This window comes from Cucurbita pepo, chromosome LG04, assembly GCF_002806865.2.
Source record: "Cucurbita pepo subsp. pepo cultivar mu-cu-16 chromosome LG04, ASM280686v2, whole genome shotgun sequence".
In the NCBI taxonomy this organism is placed as follows: domain Eukaryota; kingdom Viridiplantae; phylum Streptophyta; class Magnoliopsida; order Cucurbitales; family Cucurbitaceae; genus Cucurbita; species Cucurbita pepo.
Window position 1 is genome coordinate 10,405,910 of NC_036641.1, and position 22,373 is coordinate 10,428,282.

The 22,373-nt window shown below is 35.7% G+C and overlaps 3 protein-coding genes across 4 annotated transcripts in view; 1 reads left to right on the plus strand and 2 right to left on the minus strand.

Moving 5' to 3' along the window:
• Nucleotides 1-3,528, plus strand: part of LOC111793664 (AP2/ERF and B3 domain-containing transcription factor At1g50680-like) — an 8,288-nt gene extending 4,760 nt beyond the window's left edge. Inside the window, exon 4 of the mRNA XM_023675649.1 lies at nucleotides 2,268-3,528. Within this exon, the coding sequence (XP_023531417.1) occupies nucleotides 2,275-3,246 (972 nt within the window). The 5' untranslated portion in view covers nucleotides 2,268-2,274 and the 3' untranslated portion in view covers nucleotides 3,247-3,528. The remainder of the gene's footprint in view (nucleotides 1-2,267) is intronic.
• A 1,601-nt stretch (nucleotides 3,529-5,129) lies between these two features.
• On the minus strand, nucleotides 5,130-6,888 carry LOC111793642 (CBL-interacting serine/threonine-protein kinase 6-like). The gene has a single exon (XM_023675621.1). The coding sequence runs from the start codon at nucleotides 6,542-6,544 to the stop codon at nucleotides 5,252-5,254; it is 1,293 nt and encodes a 430-aa protein (XP_023531389.1). The 5' UTR covers nucleotides 6,545-6,888; the 3' UTR covers nucleotides 5,130-5,251.
• Nucleotides 6,889-9,799: 2,911 nt separating this feature from the next.
• LOC111792325 (formin-like protein 18) lies at nucleotides 9,800-21,642 on the minus strand. Of its 2 annotated transcripts, XM_023673712.1 has the most exons (18): nucleotides 21,353-21,642; nucleotides 20,026-20,726; nucleotides 19,080-19,301; nucleotides 17,393-19,002; nucleotides 17,190-17,313; nucleotides 15,555-15,626; nucleotides 14,886-14,984; nucleotides 14,623-14,664; nucleotides 13,764-13,844; nucleotides 13,626-13,676; nucleotides 13,473-13,554; nucleotides 12,957-13,051; nucleotides 11,710-11,781; nucleotides 11,501-11,617; nucleotides 10,792-10,860; nucleotides 10,639-10,705; nucleotides 10,191-10,526; nucleotides 9,800-10,104 (listed from the first exon to the last, which is right to left on the minus strand). In XM_023673712.1, the coding sequence occupies exons 1-17, from the start codon at nucleotides 21,423-21,425 to the stop codon at nucleotides 10,342-10,344; spliced, it is 3,762 nt and encodes a 1,253-aa protein (XP_023529480.1). In that variant the 5' UTR covers nucleotides 21,426-21,642; the 3' UTR covers nucleotides 9,800-10,104; nucleotides 10,191-10,341. The 2 variants fall into 2 exon arrangements, with proteins under 2 accessions (XP_023529480.1, XP_023529481.1); XM_023673713.1 differs by lacking the exon at nucleotides 13,764-13,844.
• Between the last annotated feature and the right edge of the window lie 731 nt (nucleotides 21,643-22,373).

The window sequence follows — 22,373 nt, forward strand, 5'->3', positions numbered from 1 at the left end:
TTTTTTTTTTTTTTTTATCATTTTAGGTTTTTCGATGTTGTCTTGGCTCCATTTTTGGGCGTTGGAATGTATGCCTCTTTTGTATTCTTTCATTTATTTTCAAAGGAAACTCGAATTCTATAGAAAAAGAAGAAGAATTTAAACTATTCTTTTACAAGTAGCTGATTAATTGCTTTTCTTTGAAGTGTTTTTTTTAAAAAAAAAAAATTAATAAAATTTTCTATTGAATTTCCAATGCATTATTAAACACTACAAAATTAGACCAGGACCTTCAATTTACTGAAACAGAAACTGTGCCTAAGCCACTTTACATTGCCTAAATTTGTTTAGTGTCACTAACAGCCATACTTCATTTCTTTTGCGAAGATATATAGGTTGTACCAAGTCGGCATTGCATTTTAAACTATTGAATGGTATTGGGAGACTGAAGCTTTCTCTTTCCAACAAGTTTGGATTCACCACTAAATTCCAACTTCCTTATCCCTCTTTACAATTACAGATTATATCATATCAAACTCTCTGAAAGTGAATGAGGAAGCAGACTTGAACTCGAGTGAGTGAGTGCTAACACTGTGCTCATTCCCCCTTTTCCCAACTAAATCTCCCATTATAGTAGACTGCAAAGTAGCAATCATACGTCAAGGCAGAAATAGGAAGACTTATTGTGTGTACTGCCAAATTTGTTGAAAAGATTGAACTATGACCATTGGAACTTAAGGACATGCATCTATTCCANAAAAAAAAAAAAAAAACAGTAAAATAAAAACCATTATGGTTCCATGACACTCGGTGGAGTGCAAGTCTGCTGTTTGATGTATATTACTGCCTTTGGTGTTTGCACGTTTGGCTTAGTCATTTCTCATTCAAATACCCCAGTGACTACTATTTGGTATTTGCTCTTTTGGTTTTTAACCATATGAATGTGGGTTGCTCTGTTGAAATTATTAGAAAAGTTTCTTCTTATCCTGTACAAGTTAGAATCTACTAGGGAGCAGCAGGGAGGATGATATATTTCAATACAGTTGGATAGGGTTGGGTAAGTTGGAAGATATCGTTCTTATTAATGGTGTGAATGGAATGCTCATTTGGGCTGGCATAGGGTTCTGGTTTCTGACTACGGAGAACTATTAGATATCAAAAGTTTGTATTGCATGAGCACGCCTGTTTAGAACTTTAGTTTCAGTCTCCAAAAAGAGATGAACATTTAACCTCAAAACTGTATTTTGTATACTGCCATCAATTTACGTGTGTGTGCACATGCCTAGTTTAAAACAAGACTGTTTCCTTCTTTTTCCTTTTTTGGAGTTTGTATCTTTTGAGGATTAGTTTCTTTTTGTTTATTCAATGAAAAGTTTGGTTTCTTTTAAAAAAAAAAAAAAAACAAGACGGTGTCATTGGTCTTTCTGCATCTAATGCAAATTTGGTAGGAGAAACTTTGTGAAAACACCGTAATTTGATGTTAGTTCTCCTTTTATTCTCCTTGCTGAACAAAGAGCAAAAATCCTCGTTTTGTTTTCTCTTAAAACTTAAAAAAAGATGCCTGGGGAAAATAGTCGCTATCCAAAAGAACTCTAGTGGGTTTGGCATGAGTTTTTGGGACAGCAAAACGTTTGTGCAACTGTTCATGGATTGGGTATGGTTGGTTAGAGAGTTTCTTTTTCTTTTTTAATATTTTATCATTATTATGATTTATTTCTCCCTCCCTTCGTTTGAATCAAATCCAATTGTTGAGGTTTCAACTTTGCTCAACCCAAATGATCCTGCCCCAATTTAATCCAACCTTGAATTTTTGGGGTGCAACTTTGTTCAACTCAATTACAACCTTCAAAAGTCATTGCAAACTTAGAGCATGTTTGGAGTGGCTTTCCATATACTTAAAACACTTATTTATTACGCAAAACTCTGTACAAACTAGAAGACCACGACACTTTCCTACAATGGCATGATAGATAGATCATTGAAGGGTTTGCTATAATGTATACTATGGTTATTTTTGTTGGCTATTGTAATGTGTTCATAGAGAGCAATCTTAATGCTTTACCGCGAATCAGAGATCTGGTTTTTGAATGTTTGGTGTAGTAGCTAACTAATTCATTTGATCAATTGGTGGAGAACATTTTGTTTATATTTCGATGAACAACTGGCTGAATTTAGGCTGTGAAGTCTATAACTTTGTTTAATTCGTTATTAGAAAAGTAAAGGAGAAATTCCCATGGAATCTAATCCTTCATCTTGTTTGTTGGTCTTTTTTTTTTCTCTCTTTCCAGAACCACCATGAAACAGAAGTGGCCAAATACGATTTCAGAAACCAGGGTGAATGCAATTGCAGAAGGTTCAGAATCAAGCTGCATCACTTGCCCATTCCCTGCAAATGGGTGCAGTAAGCAAGGAAGGAGTTTAACCTCAAAATTCAAGGGTGTTGTGCCTCAACAAAACGGCCACTGGGGTGCTCAAATTTACGCCAATCATCAGCGCATTTGGCTTGGGACATTCAAGTCAGAAAACGAGGCAGCCATGGCTTATGATAGTGCAGCTATCAGAATCAGGAGTGGAGATTGTCATAGAAACTTTCCTTGGACCAAAGTCACAATTGAAGAGCCAAACTTTCAGACACTTTACACTACAGAAGCTTTGCTTAATATGTTAAAGGACGGTTCTTACACAACCAAATTTGCTGAGTATTTGAGGGACCGTTCTGAAAGTGCACAAACATCAGCCGGCCCCTCTGCTGCAAATATAAATAACAATGAAGGGACTATTAAGCAACTTTTTCAAAAGGAGCTAACACCGAGCGATGTTGGTAAGTTGAACAGATTGGTCATCCCAAAGAAATATGCTGTTAAATACTTTCCTCACGTATCAGCTAGCACAATAGAAAACGTAGAACGTGTCGATGACGATCGTGATGTGCAGCTGATATTTTTTGACAAAACAATGAGACAATGGAAATTTCGATACTGTTACTGGAAAAGCAGCCAGAGCTATGTGTTCACACGTGGTTGGAATCGATTTGTGAAGGAAAAACAACTGAAAGCTAATGACACAATAGCTTTCTACTTGTGTGAAGCAGCAAAGACAAATGATGCTAAAACTACATTCTGTGTGGTAGATGTTAAAAATCGTAATGGTGCCAGCTCGGTCGAGAATGAAGCTGAAGAATTGTTATCGCCTAAGAACAAAGACGATGGACTAAAAGGCGATGCTGAAGTTGAGGGGTTCAAATTGTTTGGAGTGCATATTAAGTGAAAGAAGTAAGTTTTGCTATTCCTTCCTCCTTCCATCATTCCTTTTCCATTTTAAGTAGTTTGGTAGTGATTAAACCCATACCTTAAAAAAAATCATTTAAGGTTATACTTGGGAGATTCTTTTTGGAACCATGCTACAATTAATACGGTCATAAACTTCTGACCGATAGTGCTCTGTTGTAGTTTCCACCCTCGTTACTTTTTGAATGCAACAACTGCAGGGTGTAGATTTGAACTTTCGACTTCAAGAAAAATAGTAGATATCTTAACGATTGACCACTCCCTTTGTTTTGTGTTACTTAATGAGTTACTCTCTCTGTATCTGTCTGTAGAGCCATTTTATGAAGCAGAAATTCCAAAAACAGCGAGGCTTTTTTAATGTTATTGGTAGGTGAGCAATATAATCATGCAGAAAGGCTTAGAGACTTAGTGGAGTTTTGTTCAATAAAGTAATCTTATCATCATGATTGATTTAATTTGGTGCATTTATTGTATGATTCCCTTTCTCATTCAAAGTATCTTCCTCATCCTAATGTAACTGCCCCATTATTTCATTTATTTAGATTGAAAATGCATACTTTATATTAGCTGCTATATTCGTGTGCTGTTCTAGATTAAACAATAGCTCACCTCATTTCTTCTGAATCATATTGGGTGTGGAAAATCATGTTGACAAAGAAGAGTTGGACATGACATTTGTGGTGGGTCCTAACAGGAACTTTAGAGATGAGATATGTGATCCATAGAGGTAGATCGAGTGGTTCAAAAAGTGAGCTGCGATTCCAACCCAGATTCTTTCATGAGCCATTTGTGTGTTCCTTCTTTTACAACTTACGTTTGAGGAAAAAGAGGAAGTTAAAAAGATGAATCTTTTATTGCCTTTCTGAATATTGGAGAAAATAAAGCCAAAAAGAGTGGAATAGTAATAGTAATAAGAAAAGATTTGGGCAATAAAGCCAAAAGCCATGTGAAGCTTTGTTCCAAACACATCCCTCCATTTATGTTTAAACATTGCTCTGTTTTCATGTGGCCTCCCCACATGTTACCACTCTTTTTCTTTTTCCTTTCTGTTTTCTGTTTTTTATCGTTTTTCATTCGTATCAATCTTGTCGCACTAAAATTTTGAAAGTTTGAATCGTTCATCAATGTTGGTTTGGATGTGATTTCGATATCGTATAAGGAGAAAGTAAGCACGTGTTTGAATAATTTGGAATTGAAATTATTGGAGTGATGGAATGGTGGAAGCTCACATATATTGCATGATCTGATCTCCCACATGGCATTAGGAAGCTTTTGGAAATGGAGTAAATATCAGATTTCTTTACAACTCATAAATTCATATCATTTTAGGGATTGTAAAAAAGAAACTAAAATAAATGAAATGATCAATCTCACATAATAACTGCCTCATACTTCTACATGCATTTTGGATCAATATTCTTCCAAATGGTACTTGGATTCTTTTTTAGAACGAAGAAAAAGGCTAAAAGGGCTTGATTTTTGTCGAGTGTGGATCATAATTGGACTCGAGGAAGAAGTCTCGACTAACTCTATGCCAACAATTGCAGTAAGACGGAGGAGTAAGGCAAGTGCTAGTAACATGGCACCTCTATTGCTCTCCCAAACTCCCGTTCTTTTATTTTTGAATGAATATATTTTTTTTTAAGTGAACATATATGTATTTTTTTAAAAAAAAAATTATAATAATATAATTCCAAATGTATTAAATTATTATATTTTTTAAGTTTAAGATTATTCTATAAATAATCTTAGTGAAGTAGGTGAGTAATTTTTATATTTTTAAAATCAATTTTTAATTTGTAATTCTTGGTTTACACTAAATGTTTGAAATTACCTTAATTTTTGTGTGCAATATTCCAAAAATAAACGAAAATGAGAGGATTGATATTGATAATAACATTCAAACTGACACATAAACACCAACAATTTCTGTCAAATCGACAAAGAAATTCAAAGCGCTACAGATTATAATAACGTTTAGACTCTCAACCCGACACTGTCTTCTCCGTTGGTGATGTCCACACAATGTCTTTCAGCGCCGGCCGGAGCTCTTTGCTGCAGAACTGCCTGTATTCTAACGTGTCCCCGTGATCTTTCTTCACCTCTACCACCAGAAACGACGGCGTTACGGCGAAGATCTCCGCCGCCACCGCTAGTTTCCCTTTTCTTCCGCACGCTTCACCCTGTAATCTCACTCTTGATTCGCTCTTTTTTACGCTGAATTTCCCCGCCTTCGCCACCTCTTCCAGCTTCGATATCACACTGCTTGCCGGCTTTGTCGTCGCAAATCTCAGCTCCTCTTTCTCTTCTCTCTTTTTCTCCTCGAACAACGGTGATAAATCGAACCCTTCCGATAAGGAAATTATATGGAAGGCATTTAACGTCTCCGATTGCTTCAATTTCTCCTTGCTCTCGTCGAATTCCTGCTCCTCTTTTGTTATTACAGTCCTCGGCGTGGATTTCCTGAACCAGGAGGACTCCATGATCTTTGATGTTGTAATTCTGCTGCTCGGATTCGGATCCAGGAGTTTCGTTATTAATCGACGGGCTTCCGGTGAGAACCACGGCGGGCACTTGAAGTCTCCTCTGTAAATCTTCCTGTACATCGACACAATATTGTCGTCTTGAAATGGGAGAAATCCGGCGAGAAGAACGTAAAGGATGACTCCACATGACCACAGATCAGCTTTGGCGCCGTTGTATCCCTTCTTCCCAATAACTTCCGGCGCAACATACGCCGGCGTGCCACAAGTTGTGTGCAACAGTCCATCCTGTTTCAGATGCTCTGAAAATGCGCTGAGTCCAAAATCAGTTACCTTAAGATTTCCGTCGTCGTCGAGAAGAAGATTCTCCGGTTTGAGGTCCCGATGATAAACTCCACGACTGTGGCAAAAATCGATCGCAGAAATCAGCTGCTGAAAGTAAAGTCTAGCCACATCTTCTCTCAATCGGCCTCTGGAAATTTTGGAGAACAGTTCCCCGCCACGAACAAGCTCCATCGCGAAATAGATCTTCGATTTGCTCGCCATAACCTCATGAAGCTCGACGATATTCGGATGCTTCACCATCTTCATCACAGAGATCTCCCTCTTGATCTGCTCCATCATGCCTACTTTTATCACCTTCTCCTTCCCAACCACCTTCATCGCCATGTTCGTCCCCGTCTGCAAATTCCGGGCATGATAAACCTTCGCAAAAGTACCATGCCCTAGAAGCCGACCTAGTTCATACTTTCCATGGAGAACACCAGACTGACCGTCTCTGTCCTTTTCCGCCATTGATTCGATCTTTTTTCAAATTTAAAATAGAAATATACAAACGATTCTTTCACGCCTTTCTTCTCCTACTTAATTAGAGCGTAGAGATAAGAGAAAATTGAGGAGGATGAGAAAGGGAGAAAATGGATCACCCGTCTTCGACGTGTTTCCGGTGACAGTTCCGGCCGCCGATCCACTTGCCAGCTCGACCACTAGAGATGAATCTTGTCAACAAAGCTCCTCTCATCTCTCTGCATTCCCTAAGAGGGCGCCTTCTCCGCTAAATCAGTTACAGAAATTCTCTCTAGGGCTTTCAAAGAGCTCCGATAACCGGCGGAAGTTCACTTCTTAGCCCCTTCTATTCTCTGCATCTTCTTGCTCCTTTTATAGCGACGGGATATTCCGTAATTACCTTTTTGTCCCGAGAAATGATCGTATGGCTGTTATTCAATCTGATTTGAGCAGGTGTCAGAAACATGGCGGTTCATTCTTTTATTTGCCAGTTTTGACGTCACTCCTTTTTCACGGGCTCCATTGGGGAGCGTAATGGGCCATCGTGGTGGCTTCATGGCCCACATTTCAAAACGATTCTAATTTCTTTACTTTTAAATATTTTAATTTAATTATTATATTTTCGATCAATTTTAAAATCGGGAAACGTTTTTCAATTAATAATTAAAAAAAAAAAAGCAATAATAAAATAATTAATTATGGTAGGATTATAATATCATAATCACATTAAACTTGTCATATTAGGAACTTTTTTTTGTAATTAATACGAGGGAATTTAAAATAATTTAATCTTATTATGGTTTCATTAAAAAAAAGCAATTATTGATAGAATAAAATAATAATAAAATAAGAATAATTTCGTGTATCAAGTTCACCAACTGATTCGGAAACGATCAAATCAATTGAATAAGATATGATGTAAACAATATTATAATAATTATTATAAAATAAATTTTCACGAGTGTAATGGGCCCGAGTGGCCCGACCTACTTCTACTAGTTATGGTCTCCACTCTACAAAATTGATTTCAACAACACAATTATAAAATCCTAATATTAAAATTTATTTATTATTAAATTTTTGTAATGAAATTTATTATAAAAATGAAGTAATTAAAGGTGTGGGGTATCAATGGAATTATTTTCAATTATTGGATTGGAGCAAGAAAGTATGGGCGGGTGAATGCTTCAATAAAATTAAATCAATATATATATATAACTTTATTTTTTAAATCTTATATGACATCATCAACTTTAAAAAATACAAATAATTGAATTGTTTATATTAGTGGCGAACACATGAGTCCGAAATTCCATAAAATTAAACCAATACGACCAAATTTTTTCTGTTTTTGCATTAAACTGTGTGCTATTTTTTTTGTTCATAAAATATCCAAGAAAAGTAAGTTTTTTATTATTTTAATTTTGGTTATGGAATATTTACAATTATACCGCCATGAAATTAAAATAATAAATAAAGTCAATGTGTTTTAAAGAAAGATTAATTTTTAAGAAGGAAATATTTCTAAATTATTTAAAATTACGGGTTAATTAATTAATTAATTAATATTATTATGAATTAAGATTAAGAAACTGATATAAAGTAGAAAAACATGATATTGGAGTATATGCAATTTCATCTGGGTGTTTCGATAAAGTTATGGGCAGCCCATAAATCGCCAAAATGGTAAGATTGAGAGAATGTTTTTATTAATAATATTGGAATTTTGTGACGATTACAATGTCACTTTCATGAAAAAAAAGACTCAAAATTTGAACTCTTATATATGCTCATACAACTCGTTGGAACGTCGGTACAAATAATAATTCATTTATAAAAGTTTATAAATTTTAATTGATATAATAATTAATTTGTAACTAGAGAGGATTGTGATTTTAAATAAGGTTCGAATAAATTTAATATTTTATGTTCGAAGATATTTTTTATTGACATGATATTTTTTATTTGACGAAGAACATATTTTTTTGTATCAACTAAATTGCCACAAATGTCGAGAATTTTAGAGAGAAAAATTAGTGCTACATGTGACACAGAGAACATGTAAAGTTTTATTCTAAATGTCTCTGTCAAAGTCTCATCTTATCAACCTAATGAGAGAATGATACATTAACTTAGGGTAAACCCCATGTGCATGTGGGTTTGTGTTTTGGGTTATGTACATTATTTTGTTCCTCATTCATTTAACACCAAACTAAACTCCGACAATATACTTTACTAGTCACTTTTTATGTTCCTAAACAGTATCTTTTAATAATGGTTCGTCTAATCTTTCTTCACAAATAAATGAAAATCAATATTATTGATGCATAAATCTAGTCGAGCAAATTCGTGTTGGATCAGTGGGTGAGATTGGCTTCGAGTTGTCCAAAAATTGTAAGGTAATCTCTCACGCTAGTGTAGTGTGGTGTTGTGTTGCTATCAATGGTTAACAAATGATTAAGAGATATATAAGGTAAAGTTAAATTAGGTTGCAGCCTTTAATGAGAGGCGCTTTCCATACTTATTGTGGTTTGGTTTGAACATTAGTGTTAGAGTAATACAATTAATTGAGTGTAATCGATAATGAATTAAAAACGTCATATTTTATTCATTTTTTTAACTTTGTTTGTGAGATCGATATTTATTTTTGACATTTTTGGCACTTTATTAGATTAATAATTGTGTCATAGACTTAAAATCCCACTTTAGGCACCATCTCAATTATAATCTATGCTTTTCAATTTTCTAATCATAAAAAAAGACCGTTCACTTTTTATTTTAAAAAAATAGATATTAACAAAATGAAAAAAAAAAATTCAAGCAAAAGGACTCTAACAAACACATTGGGCCAAACTTTGTGTTCGATGTGGAGATTTTGACTGGGCCCATGGGCCATGGGCCATACCGCCACATGCCCACTTCCGACGTAACAGACACAAATTCGATGGTCCCACATGAACAACGCACGACAAATCGAACTGATTATGTCCAACTTGGCGGTTCTTTTTATCTTTCTGTACTTTAGAAATATTCATTCAATATTTATCATTGCCAATAGAAACTTGACACGTCACTCAATCATCTTCAACCTCATTCTCCTCCCTTATCAACGATAGCTGGTAAAATGTAGTTTCGTTAAGGGATCGTAATTGGGCCCAAGCGATCACTAAGGCCCATTAGGCCCAATATAACCTGGTGAAGAGTAACATAAAAGGGTATGAATTATGACTTCTTTTTTATATTTTGGTTAAATAAATTACCTTGTATTCTTAAATAATAATAATAATGGCTTCATTGTAGTTGCAGGATCTCCACAAAACAGAGCTCTAAGCTTTAATGACAAGCACAAAACAACTCTAAATTTTCTTTTTAAGTGGTAAAGCTAAATACACATTTCGATGAACATTTTCCCAGACAAGCAAAACCTTCAGAGGTGACTTCTTCTATCACCTGTATTATTTTTTGATACAGTTATGTACACACACAAGTATTTGTTCACTTTCGATACAAGCAGAGCAGCCTGCTCACCACATTGAACAACAGGATAAGGCTTTGATCTCCATGTGTTGCTGCAGTGCAAATCATGATACCAATATTAGTATGTTAAGACTAAAAGAAATTGTGCTTAATACACTGAGTTGAGAGAGTTAGTTACCTCATGAAGGAAAATTAGCTTTTCATTCGGAGGTGTGAAACACTGCTCTCCAACATCAACAAGTAGATAATCTCCCACTAAAACTAATTACGGCTGTTGGATGTCTGCAGAGCTGGAGGGCCCTCGGCTTGAAAGAACACAACATGCTAACTTACTTCACATTGCCAATCTCGATCTGGGAGCGTGATAACTGTTTTGTTCTTGACCTCTTATGCATGTGCCCTGTCTTTGATTTTTCGCTTTCAGTTGCTTTCTTCATTTCCAGCTCTATCTGCTTGCAGTTCTCCTCGTGGGCTCGGTTAAACATTCTCACAAAGTTGCATAAGGTTGATATAACTGCAGAACAATTTAGGGGCAAAAACAAATTAGACCAACAATGACACTGAAAGGAGCTTATCCCCCCCGGTAAGCATCTTGCATACTTCTTTTACTCATGATGAACAAGTACCTTGCTCAAAGGGGCAGCGAGCTGGATCTTCTCCAAAGTAAAGAATCAAAGAATCTACACTTCTACCCTGCAAAGTATCAAGCTCCACGTAAGCAACAACCTAATCCAACTAGAGGATCAAAGTTTGAACATGCACTGAGAAGCAGCACCTACCACGCTAGAGTACAGTGAAGCCAAAGTTCTCACTTCAGCTTCAGCAAAACGAAGGAACTCCTTTAAAACCTGAACCACCAAAGAGCGGGGAGGAGGGAAATGAAGTCAAGAGAGCACTGATAAAAATTAATGGCCAAATGACAGCAGAAGTTCCCAACTCAAGGAATATAAAATTTTTAAATTTTCGACTAGGATTCTATGTAAGTTAGATAGGTAACCTTCTTTTGTTTCTCTTTTAAAAAGTATCTCATAATTTATTTTTTTTTCTTTTTTTATATTAAAGCAGAATTTTTTAAAGATACATTCAAATCTGTGTCATATAGGCAGAATTTCTCTCAATCTAAGAAAATAGATAAAAAAGAATTCTGTTTTTTCCATTAGAAAACTACTACCAGGGCTTCTGTGATACAGTAAGATGAATTAAGATGCATGCACCACAAAGAAAGGGAATATAAGAGAAAAGTCAAGAAGATGAACAAAACTAGGCCAAAATCACCTAAAACGTTCAGGCCATGTAGCATAGTAAAGAAGACCTAAGAGAAATGAGACTCAAGATTGCCACTATTATTTGGACAAATTCTTCAGGTTAACTCATTAAAGACAGTATTTCCTAGATCCCAAGAATCAGAGATGATGGTAGTTTCCAATTATCAAATATTAGCTGAACAGTGGTGAAAATAGTTTGCACTAACTCAGAATGCTTTAATACCGTTCGGAAATTATTGGATATAGGGCCATCATTTTCAGACATAGACAATTCTTGAACAACTTTCTCCAACCCTTTGCTAATTGATTGCATCTCCTCTGCCAAAACCTTTAATTGTTCCTGGATAGAAATCAAACCTGTCTCAGTCAAGGAGGCAACCCCTTCACCCACCCAACAAACTTTCCAAAAAGGAACCAACAAAGAGAGAATACCTTTGATGCAGGCTCCAAGCTTGGAAGATCGTTTGAAAAATCCAAAACTTCTGGCAGTTTATCAGCAAGTATCTACACTTGTCAACAAACAATAAAATCAGAAGACTAGTTCCAGTCTAAGAAGGATAGACACCACATAGACACGGTGATACATAATCTTTTTTTAAAAAAAATTGCCAGGGCACGATAAGAACATGTTTATTAAAATATATATCATTTTGTACCAAAAGGAAATTCAAAGTTAGTAAATTTAAGCATTTTAAGGCTCAAAATGTGTTTGGTGTATTTTGCTCTAAAAAATTATTATTTATGTCCTATGTTACTATTTATGTCTATTTGGTAGACTTAACAAGTGTTTGATATGTATCTAACAAATGATGGACCCACATCCACTTTGTACAACAAGTGTTTAACACATGTCTACTGTGTTAACAGTGTCCAAACGTACCCAACAAGTGTCGAAGTGTTCAAGTGTCTGACACATATCAGACAGACACTTTAGCTTGGTTCTAGTAGACCGCACCAAGTCAGTTACTATCTAGTTATTCTCAAAGATTGTCTGAAGGATACCTGAACTTGAGATGAAGATAAAGAAAACAGGCCTGAAATATAATACTATATTTAGGGAAATTTTCAAGAGATTACAAGGAACACTAGAGGCTTAATTCTCTCCAATAACCACCTACTGGTCCTAGAGTAAGAACCAAGAAATTCAACTTGAGATTGACATGGAACCACTTCAATTAATTAATTATTATCTTCAAGAATAGCTCTAAATTTTGACTATCGATGGTAAAATAGAAAAGCCCAAGCATCACCATAATTCAGAAATCCGATAACCGTCTCTCAATTGATCTTGTGCTCTTCTATTCCTGATTTTAGGTGTGGTTATCGGTTTTACAGGCGTCCAGCTCATTCAACCCCATGTTTTCTATATTTTTACTTTCTCTTCTTTTTCTCTCCCTCTCCATCTCTTTATTTCTTGCTACAACTTTTCTTATTGTTTAAAAAGTGAGGTCCATATCATTAGCAGACAGTATATGATGTGTATTTTATAGGAGTGTCATATTAACTTTTACAAAAGAACCAAAATAGCTATTAAAAAAGTGAGATAGATATCACAGATACATACTGTTGGTAGACGGTATTTTAAAGCCCGTATGGTATCTTATGCCTTGACAATGTAAAGTTGTAACCTAACAAAATATAAATCATGCTCATGGAGAAATAGATAGTATAAGTTGCACCTTGCAAAGATAATGCATTAGAGTCATCTTGTTGTTTCGTGCACGAGTTTCTGTCAGTTTAAGAAGGCTATCCAGCCTAAATCCTATAGCAGAGCCTAAAAAAGAATGAACGACCTTTAGTAGATCAAGTCAATGAGGCTATTGCAACATAAATATTTCAATTAGCATGTGAGTGATAATCTTTCCACATATATAACAGAGAGAGAGAGAGAGAGAGAGAGAGAGAGAGAGAGAGAGAGAGAGAGAGAGAGAGAGAAATGGAAGGGAGCTAACTCAACTTAATATAACTTCCAAATTAAAGATATCATTGAGATGAAAGAGGTTTGTAGGAAGGCAAATGAACAAGGGAGTTAAGGTTAAAAGATGAAGCTCCGCTGGAATTCAAAATTTTCAATTTTTTATCCTAAAGGAGAAAATTAAAATGTTCAGATAAATTCGTGTACTGTATTCATTATGGTAAATGAATGGCGATAATAGGCTGAATTCAGAGAAAATATAAATGCAACATAAACTAACCCCTCGCCGTTCCCTGGTTTAAAGCATTTCCTAGTGATAGTATTGTCTGCATGACTCTCTTCAACTTGACTGAACTTTTTATCTGAAATAAGAGTGTTAGAAAAGTTATAAGAGATTCCAAATCCATGTTATCGAATCATGGGGAGAAGTTACCTCTTCTGCTGCAGAGTTGACAAAGTTCAGGCTTTTCTTGAGGTCAGTGATCTGCATGACAATTCAGAAAGGCTGGTTAATGATTATCTCAGTGCATATGAGCGTACGTGTGTGGCTGTGGCAGGTAAGGCAATTCACCTGAGAGATGAACTGTATTTTAAATGAGAAAACTCGAAGCTTAGATTCTACACGAGGTACTTGCATCAACTCTAAGAAGAACTGTGAGAAATATATAGCACTTGTCAAAACACACATTTTTTTNAAAAAAAAAAAAAAAAAAGGAAGAAGAAGAAGAAGAAGAAGAATGTAGTTCTCCAAATTTGATCAGCAGTACAGGTTGAGCTACTCCTTCAAAGAACTTTCCTTGGCTCTTTGAAAGAGTATCATATTAAATCCAACTCAATATGCTCATATTTCAAAAAACTAAGGAAAGTTCTCAGCTGATTGCTGCTCAATTTAATTATTAGCAAAACATAAGCAGAATGTTTCTTGCATTTATGGAATTATAACAGTTTAAGAAAAAGAAAGTTACAAACGATACCTCAAAAATCAACGAAGTAAATGAGTCGTGGATTAATTTATTAAAGCTGAGCACTAAAATTTCCCAACAGGGAAAACCATTTTTCAGCCAACTTAAATATTTCATGTCTATATTACTCAAAATTTTGCCGATTACCATGTTAATAATCCGTAAGTGTTTATATAATAGTTCTATGTTTCCTTTGTTATTTCTGGATATCATGAAGTACATTGATTTCTCACTGAGAAAAACTTCATCCTTGTCACTGATTTGGTACTACTGTCCTTAGAGAATAAGAAAATTTCTAAAGACAATTTAGTATTATGTGCTAATCTTCTGAGCAGTAATAAAATTACATTAAATGTGTGGTTAAAAAGTGATTTTATATGCTTGTCATAGAAACATGTACATGACATCCATGATTGGGCAGCAATCAAAACCTCGATAAAGAAATGCTGAAAAAGTTTCCATAAAAACCTGTTCACATTTTCCAAGCATCTCCTTTTCTCCAGTGTAGCCCTGCACATGAACATGCCGCATTACTCACAAAGAATAAATTACATTATACATCAAGGTTCTGAAATTTCACACTGCATGCATTGTTATCAACCATGTGAATTTACCCCAAATTTAGAAGTACTTAAATTAGTAGCATTAACAATGCATATACTGCCCTCACCTAGAGAGAGGGCAAGGCCTTATAAGTTTACTAGGATTACCAATTTTGATAGTATACCAACCTTGAGTAAATCCATTTCCTCTTTTGTTGGGCAAAACTTAATAAGATTCTCAACCTGATCGATATCCAGTGCTGAATCTTCAAGGTCAAGCACAGAACTCTGCCACCATTACCCAAGAGGCACACTATTTAAGTTTAATTAGTAAGAAATAATTACAGAAAAATCGAGTGTGCATTACAAAAAGAAAATATCAATGATATTAATTTGCTGCATTCTTTTAAAAACACAAATTTTACTGATTGAAGATTAAAAAGAAATGAGATGCCCTTCCACTACAAACATCAAACAGTACAAGAAGAGCTACCCTGCAATTCAAACTAACAAAAGAAGCAAAATAGTGCATAGAATTAGCATCCCTGTCATGAAAATAAGCAAACATCTTGGCCCTATATCCCCTTCTTATTACCCTCAAAAAGTTTTCATTATTTTTCATCCATGTAAACCATAAACTAGCCAACAGTAGAAGAGAAATCTTAAAACCTAATAAAATTGACACTGCACGAACATCGCAACACAACAATGAACAGAGAATTCAACCATGGTTTCACCATGAATCATTCATTAGGACCACAATAAGGAACACTGATGATTAGAAAACTGAAGCATAGTTTTTTCTTAACTGATGTACAAATATAGAATTATAAGCACGTTAAATATAAACCATCTTACCATTAAATCAGTCAAAGGTGCCTTGACCTTTGAAAGCATGATTTCACAATTGTAAGCTCGCCTGTGATCAATCTGTGACAGTAGCAGGAAGCAAACGGAAAAGGTTGATATTGACTATAACTGGGATGATAAGCAGAAAGTAATGATATTCATACTAACACTTGCAACAATGTTAACAACAAACTGCTGTTAGGAAAAGCAACCAAAATGAACATTTGAAATAAACATCTTTAGACAAAAATTGGAAACAATTAATTAGACAACAGATGAAATTTGGAAATGTAGGGGGGGGGTTCAATTTCAAAAATGACTGGTTATACCAGTATTCATTTATATGATTTATTCTGTTATGTTAATATAATGTATGTAATTTAGCAGGTACGGAATGTCTTGTCAAATATTCAATATGATTCCACAAGATCTAGTTTCGTTCTCTACAATTATATAGAAGAAGCTTCAAGGAAATACACTGTTTAGTCTTGTAAGAAGTCTCCTCAATCGTAGTTTATTTATTAACTTCTATTTTTCAAAAGCAATACATGCACGAAAATACCCTCTTTTCATATGAATGTTAGTAGTAAAGAGTCAAGTGCTTAATTAGAAACCAGGTAACAAATTATTGAACTACACCCAGTCTAAAAGGTAACGAGTATTCTTTGCAAAAATTGTATTTCTTTGAAGAATGCCTTCAATGAACCATATCGTGTAAGATTTAATATTTGTGACTCCCTAAATATTGTGATTATCCAATTATTGAAGAAGATACTGGTAGGCATTTATTTCTCTATCAAAATCATTAGTCTTCAATAAACCACAAACCTTTCATTTATTTGTAACACCATCTTCTGCAGAAAAGTGCATACTATTAGGAGTTGTTCACTTGTTTCTTTAGTTAGGAAGTTATTAAGCGGTTAATTTGTTAGTTTGTTAGTTGTTATTATTTTTGTTACAGAAACGTGTGTATATATTTCCACTTGGAGAAGTATACTAACAGATCAGGTTTTCTCCAAAGCTTTCATTTTATTCATTCCTTTAAGGAAATTAAAAGTCATGATACATGGAAAGTAATTATTGCTGCTACTCTAGGATTAAATGCAATCATTTCAAGTGCTTACACTGACGGCCGACAACAACTGAAGCCTGAAGCCTAAGTTTCAAAATAACAGAAGTCATGAGGATGCAATCATGACTTTCTAGGATTGAATGCAATCTATTTCATGTGGATGCTGCAAAAGGCTCTAGAGCCGAAGGGAATTTATTTATTGAGGAAGAAGAACCTATTAAATATTGGTTAGGTGATTGTGGTTTTTAGTTGGGATTTCTGTATGAATGTGTCAATAACTGTCACTTGCGTAATAGTCTTTGCTGTGACTCACGATAAGCTTCCTTGCCTAAATTTTTTTATAATGTTGTATTATGAAATTATAATGTTGTATATAATTTCATAATACCCTTCAAATGATGCATTGTCAATCATTCACCAGATTCATCTCTCTCTTATAATGATTTTTATAGTAATAATTCATAACCTACAGAAAACAGCGAGAAAACAACAATATTGTATCTCAAGCATCACAAGAATGGTGATGGTTCTAAAATAGAGGACAGCATGAACTGCTAGATGAATTTAATTACCAGTTGTACTTTTTCGGGTTTATTCCCAACAGAACCACGTCCACCCGACTTCCGGTTCTGGTCAGAAGCAGGAACTGCAGCTGAGAAAAGACTTTCAAGTTCTGACATGTCAATCTCTGGTGCCCTACAACAAAATATTAACATGATTGGTCCATATTTCTTGACTTGTTTCTAAACTTCTCTAGAATTAAGGGTTGGTATACCTGGCAGCTTCACCAGTTTTTTGAGCTTCAGCCCATAAGCTTCCTTGCACTGCTTTCGATAACTTTAACCAATGCAATGGCTTCAGTTTCTTAGTTATATGTGCTCTTGAATTTATAGTGCGTGACAAACTTCGTCCCTTTGTTGATGGAGAAATACATGGCCCTAGAGAGGACCAAGACAAAAGAGAACCAGGAAACACTTCACCTGATTTTGAAGTCCCCCTCCCAGAAAGGGTAGGAGGAGGGGGAGCAGAAGGAACAGGTGGGGAGGAGCCCTTGGTGGGAGCCGGTGGTGGTGGAGGAGGAACAGGTGGAGATGTTGAAGTATTTCCATCCTGTCTGAACGGAAGAGGTGGCGGTGGTGGAGGAATAGACAAAGTTGTAGAAATACTTCCAACCTGGCTGGACGTCATAGGAAAAGGTGGTGGTGGTGGAGGAGGAACAAATGGAGATGTTGAAGTACTTTCAACCTGTTTGGATGTCAGAGGAGGAGGCGGTGGTGGTGGAGGCACGGGAGAGAAAATTTTAGGATCCGTAATGTCCATTGGAGGAGGAGGTGGTGGTGGTGAAGGGATTGGAGATGAAATTTTACGACTAACAGTGGATGTTGAAGGAGGAGAAGGAGGTGGTGGAGGTTGAGGCAAAAAGGATGCATTTGCAGGATGGGAAGCTAATGTTGAAGAAAAAGGAGGGGGTGGTGGCAGAGAAGCTTTAACTCTAGCTGCTATGGTATCCTTCAAAGGAGGTGTAGAAGGAGGCGGTGGACATGACTGTATTGAGGTTACAGAAAGTGGGGGGCTAACGGTTGATAACTGCCTTTGATCCTTTGAATAGTTTTCTACTACCTCAGTGAGTGAGAATTTATCTGGTCTTAGAGTTGAAAAGTTATTAGACCGAAGTGGTAAGGCAGTTGGAGGAGCGGAAGGATAAGTTAGAGAATTAGCAGCAGAAATATTCGTGGAAAGTTGGGGGAGAGGAGGAGGTGGTGGGACTATTCTTTCTGTTAGGGGACTCTTTGTCTGGAGAGACTCGGGTGCAAGAGAAACAGCCAATGCTGCATTCGAAAAAGATGAAGATACAGTTTTCAGATGAGAAACCTCTGTTTCTCCTTCAGAATCAAAAACTGAGTGGCTTCCAACCGAAGCACTGAATGAGGTCCTATCGCTACTCTCTGAAATTGGCGAATCTTGCAAAATGTCGAGTGGGAAACACTCTGAAGATTGAGGCACCTGTTGGAATACTGAATTAGATTTAGCAGCATACAGTGAAAATTTAGATGTTGGACTAGATTGTTCCTTCTCTAGGATTTTTGTTTTGTTATCCATTGTGAATTTCTTCAGCGAAAATTTTCTGGGACTTGTACTCTGAAATAAAGGACTAACTGGCGTACTCCGAGGAGAATTACTTTCTGACTTCTCTTGGGCTATGCTTAAGGCATTCATCTGATGGAGCACATTGAGCGCAACATCTGCTTTGGGATCTAACCAATCCACATGACTAAAGATCTCTTGCACTTTAGCAAATGCTTCCATGGGGAGACCTTCCTCCTCAAAGCAAACTACATCATTTGCAACAGGACATGTTGCAGCATCCATCTCAGAGAAAAGAATCTACATTCAAATGATGGCCAAAGAACATAAGGAAGAGAAGCAGTACTAGATAATCATGCAAGGAAAAAGAGACATACCTCTGCTCGAAAGTCCTTTGGAAATCTATCTTTACCATTCCACAAAGTGTCGATCTCTTCACGGTTGAGAATTAAAATATTAGAGCGAATAAAAGCAGTATTAAACATTGCTCTGAACATCATCTCTTCAAATTCCATGTTGTCATGCAAGGAGATGCACTCAAGAACAACATCACCTTGAATATGGCAATTTACATCAATCTTAACCAGTTCTGCTTCTGCCTGCAACAGGGTACACAAGGTTGACCTTATGGTAACATTGGGGATTTTAAGTGTATTTACAAAATAATTCAATTCAACTCCGATTCAGTCAGCTTTACTTTGGAGTAGGCCAAGAGGGTGACAGCATAGGAAAAGTACAGGAAATGGATTTCCCTTGCAGACTAAATCATAAATTCCAAACCTCCTAGTCTAATTTGATTACTTAGATAGCTCATTTGCCATTGAACCATGAAGCACCCAAAAGTTAATCTCTTATTGGATAAAGGGTGCCTGTTTTAGCATGCAGAGCATCCAAAACCATTTAATACTAGTAGAAATTAGAAAGGGAAAAAAAATTGGTTACTTATAATCATTGCCCTTCAACTTAATGTATATTATCATGTTGAAATTAATATTGAACTTATAACAGCCAGCAGTGAGATAACACTGGGAAGTAGCACAAAGTAGTCAAGATGTTATGAGAAGAAAACAATGTATTCTTTTCTATAGAATATTACGTGTTAGGAGATTCAAGCATCCAGCCTCTTAGAGAAAGTAGAGATACCTTAACCGTTTGGCTATGTTCATATTGGCAGAAGAAAACAATACCTTAACAGTTTAGCTTTAACTCAACCCGTTATCACTTGAAAGAACATAATAAAAGAGGCTTCTGGAATCAATAACATTAGGTTTGTTTTCAATCAACTTGTGATTCTGACAAGTACAGATTAAGGAATCTCATCACCTGTTTGTAAGTTCGGAGATTTTTGCTTCTTTTTGGAGTTGAATACAGAACTTTAGGAGTTCGATCACTGACAAGTAGTGGATCTTGTCCATATATTCGAAATATTGGTCGGCAACCACCCTCTCCATCAAAATTTGGAATAAATCTCAAAATGATACAGTCCAAAGTGAGAGCTCTGTCCACAGGTGGCCATTCTAAGGCTACATTCCTCCTTGCGACATATTGCAGATACCTTAATTGAGAAGGAACTGGATTCATAGGAGAAAAAAAATGCAAAAGCTCCCGAGGTGCCTGCCTATAAACCATGTCCAATGTCCTTTGCTCCCCACTATATTGCTTCCTATAAATCAAGAGAGCCGAAAGCATGAACGCTAGAACTGGCCAACCACCACGTTCACAGTGCATTAACAAAACGTTATTCTGCCCAAGGGAAAGCCAACTCTCACATGATCTTAGAAAATGGTGAAGCACTTCCATCGTCAGAACTGGGCAACCCTCGTACTGCTGAGGGTAGTCCATTATGGTCATATCAAACTTAGATAAGATATCGCCCACCTGACTTTGCATCTCTAAGATCCTAAAATTGAATACCAAGAAAGATGCGTCTACTAAATGCTCACGGAGTTGAGCCACTATTCCACCCAAGTAAACTTCATAATTCTCTTCCTTCCATGAATCTGTGGTAAAACAGCAATCAAAAACTGCAGCAGAAAATACAGATACATGTTAGCCACTAAATAGTAACTTATCTCAAATAAGAATCTATTATGAAAATCCCCTTCAGATGATAAGACTCGTTCAGAAGTTCAACTTCAAGTTCTCTGGAAAAAACGTAAGGTTAAGAGTATTCTCACCTCGTCAGGATACAGATAGAAGCAAGATCCTTGCGTGATTATATTCAAGTTTGAAAGTTACAACTTATCAAATACGACATTCTGATCGAAAATCAGGCAACATTTCAGACTTGGTAAAGAACCAACCTAAAAACGTTTCTAAATTAATGAATTACTCATCCAGTGCAGCAGTGACACGTTTCCTTTAAGTACAAGTTTAAAGCCTTCTCTACCACCTAGCTTGTTTCAGTTTATTGCATGAGAAATGAAGATTGAGCTATAGATAATCTTCAAACAACATTCTATTTCCATTCCGTTCCCCATTTGTACTATCGTTCCATTCTCGCATCCGAATTTACACCATAAAACAAGCAAAAGATAAGCTGATATGATACATACACCATAAACCCCATCATTGCACATCGAGGCGGTAACAAAAAGAGGACGGAATCAATCAAACCAATAAAGAACAAACAAAGACAATAAGACAGTACCATAAACTCTTTCACAGATCTCGAGAAGACCATCGGGCGGCTTCCGGAAGAACAATTTGCGCAACAACGCCATATCACCGGCCAACTAATCCTCCCAATCCCAGCCTGAAATTCGTAGACATAAAACGAGAAATTGACAAGAATCGATTGATTCCGTGTCGTGAGTTCCTTTCCTGAAGCTCGAACGTTAAAGCTGAGAAATTCCCTTTCCCCTTGGCGGGTTGGGTGAATATGCACAGGGGTTTTCCCGGCAGATGGCTTCGTTAATTTCCTGTGTTTTGTTTGTTAGTAGTTTCAGTTTTCCGTACTTCTGCCATAGCTGATACCGCCAACAGGGATGACGTGGACGCCACGTTTCACCGCCATGTGTAATTCCTGTTATTTCCTTTTATTTTCATTTTTCACCGTCGTATTAACAAATTTCCTTTTCCCACCGCAAAGCATTTTTATTTTATAAACTTATTCAAATCTATTTTTTTTTTTTTTTTTTCTTTTTTTTTTCTTTTTTTTTTTAATTTAATATTTAATATTTAATTTGAAGTTAAATCGTTGATTTAATGATTCAAATAATTATTTCTAATTATTTATTCAACTTTGAAACTTGGGTTTCTTAAGACTTTAAAATATATTTAATAGGATAAAGAATTATCAAATTTTAAATGAAAAATTCAATCCCAACAAAATTCAATACTTTTGCTAACTATTTAAAATTAAATATTTAAATTTTCATATTTTTATTTTTTGTGTTAAGATAAAGTTTTATCATATTTATTAAAAAATAATAATAAAGGATAACTCTTGAAATTGTCTATATCTATAAAAAAAAAATTTATATACATAAAAATAATAAATTCCGAACTCATTTAATATAAAGTCGGTAGCGCAAGTGGGCCCACGGTTGACATGCAATGCCCCATTGCCGGCCCATGCTAAAAATGAGCCCATATATCTCAATAGAAAATTTAATATTAATTCCAAAATTTAATATTTTTCTCAATGAATTTTTTCTATATTGATAGAT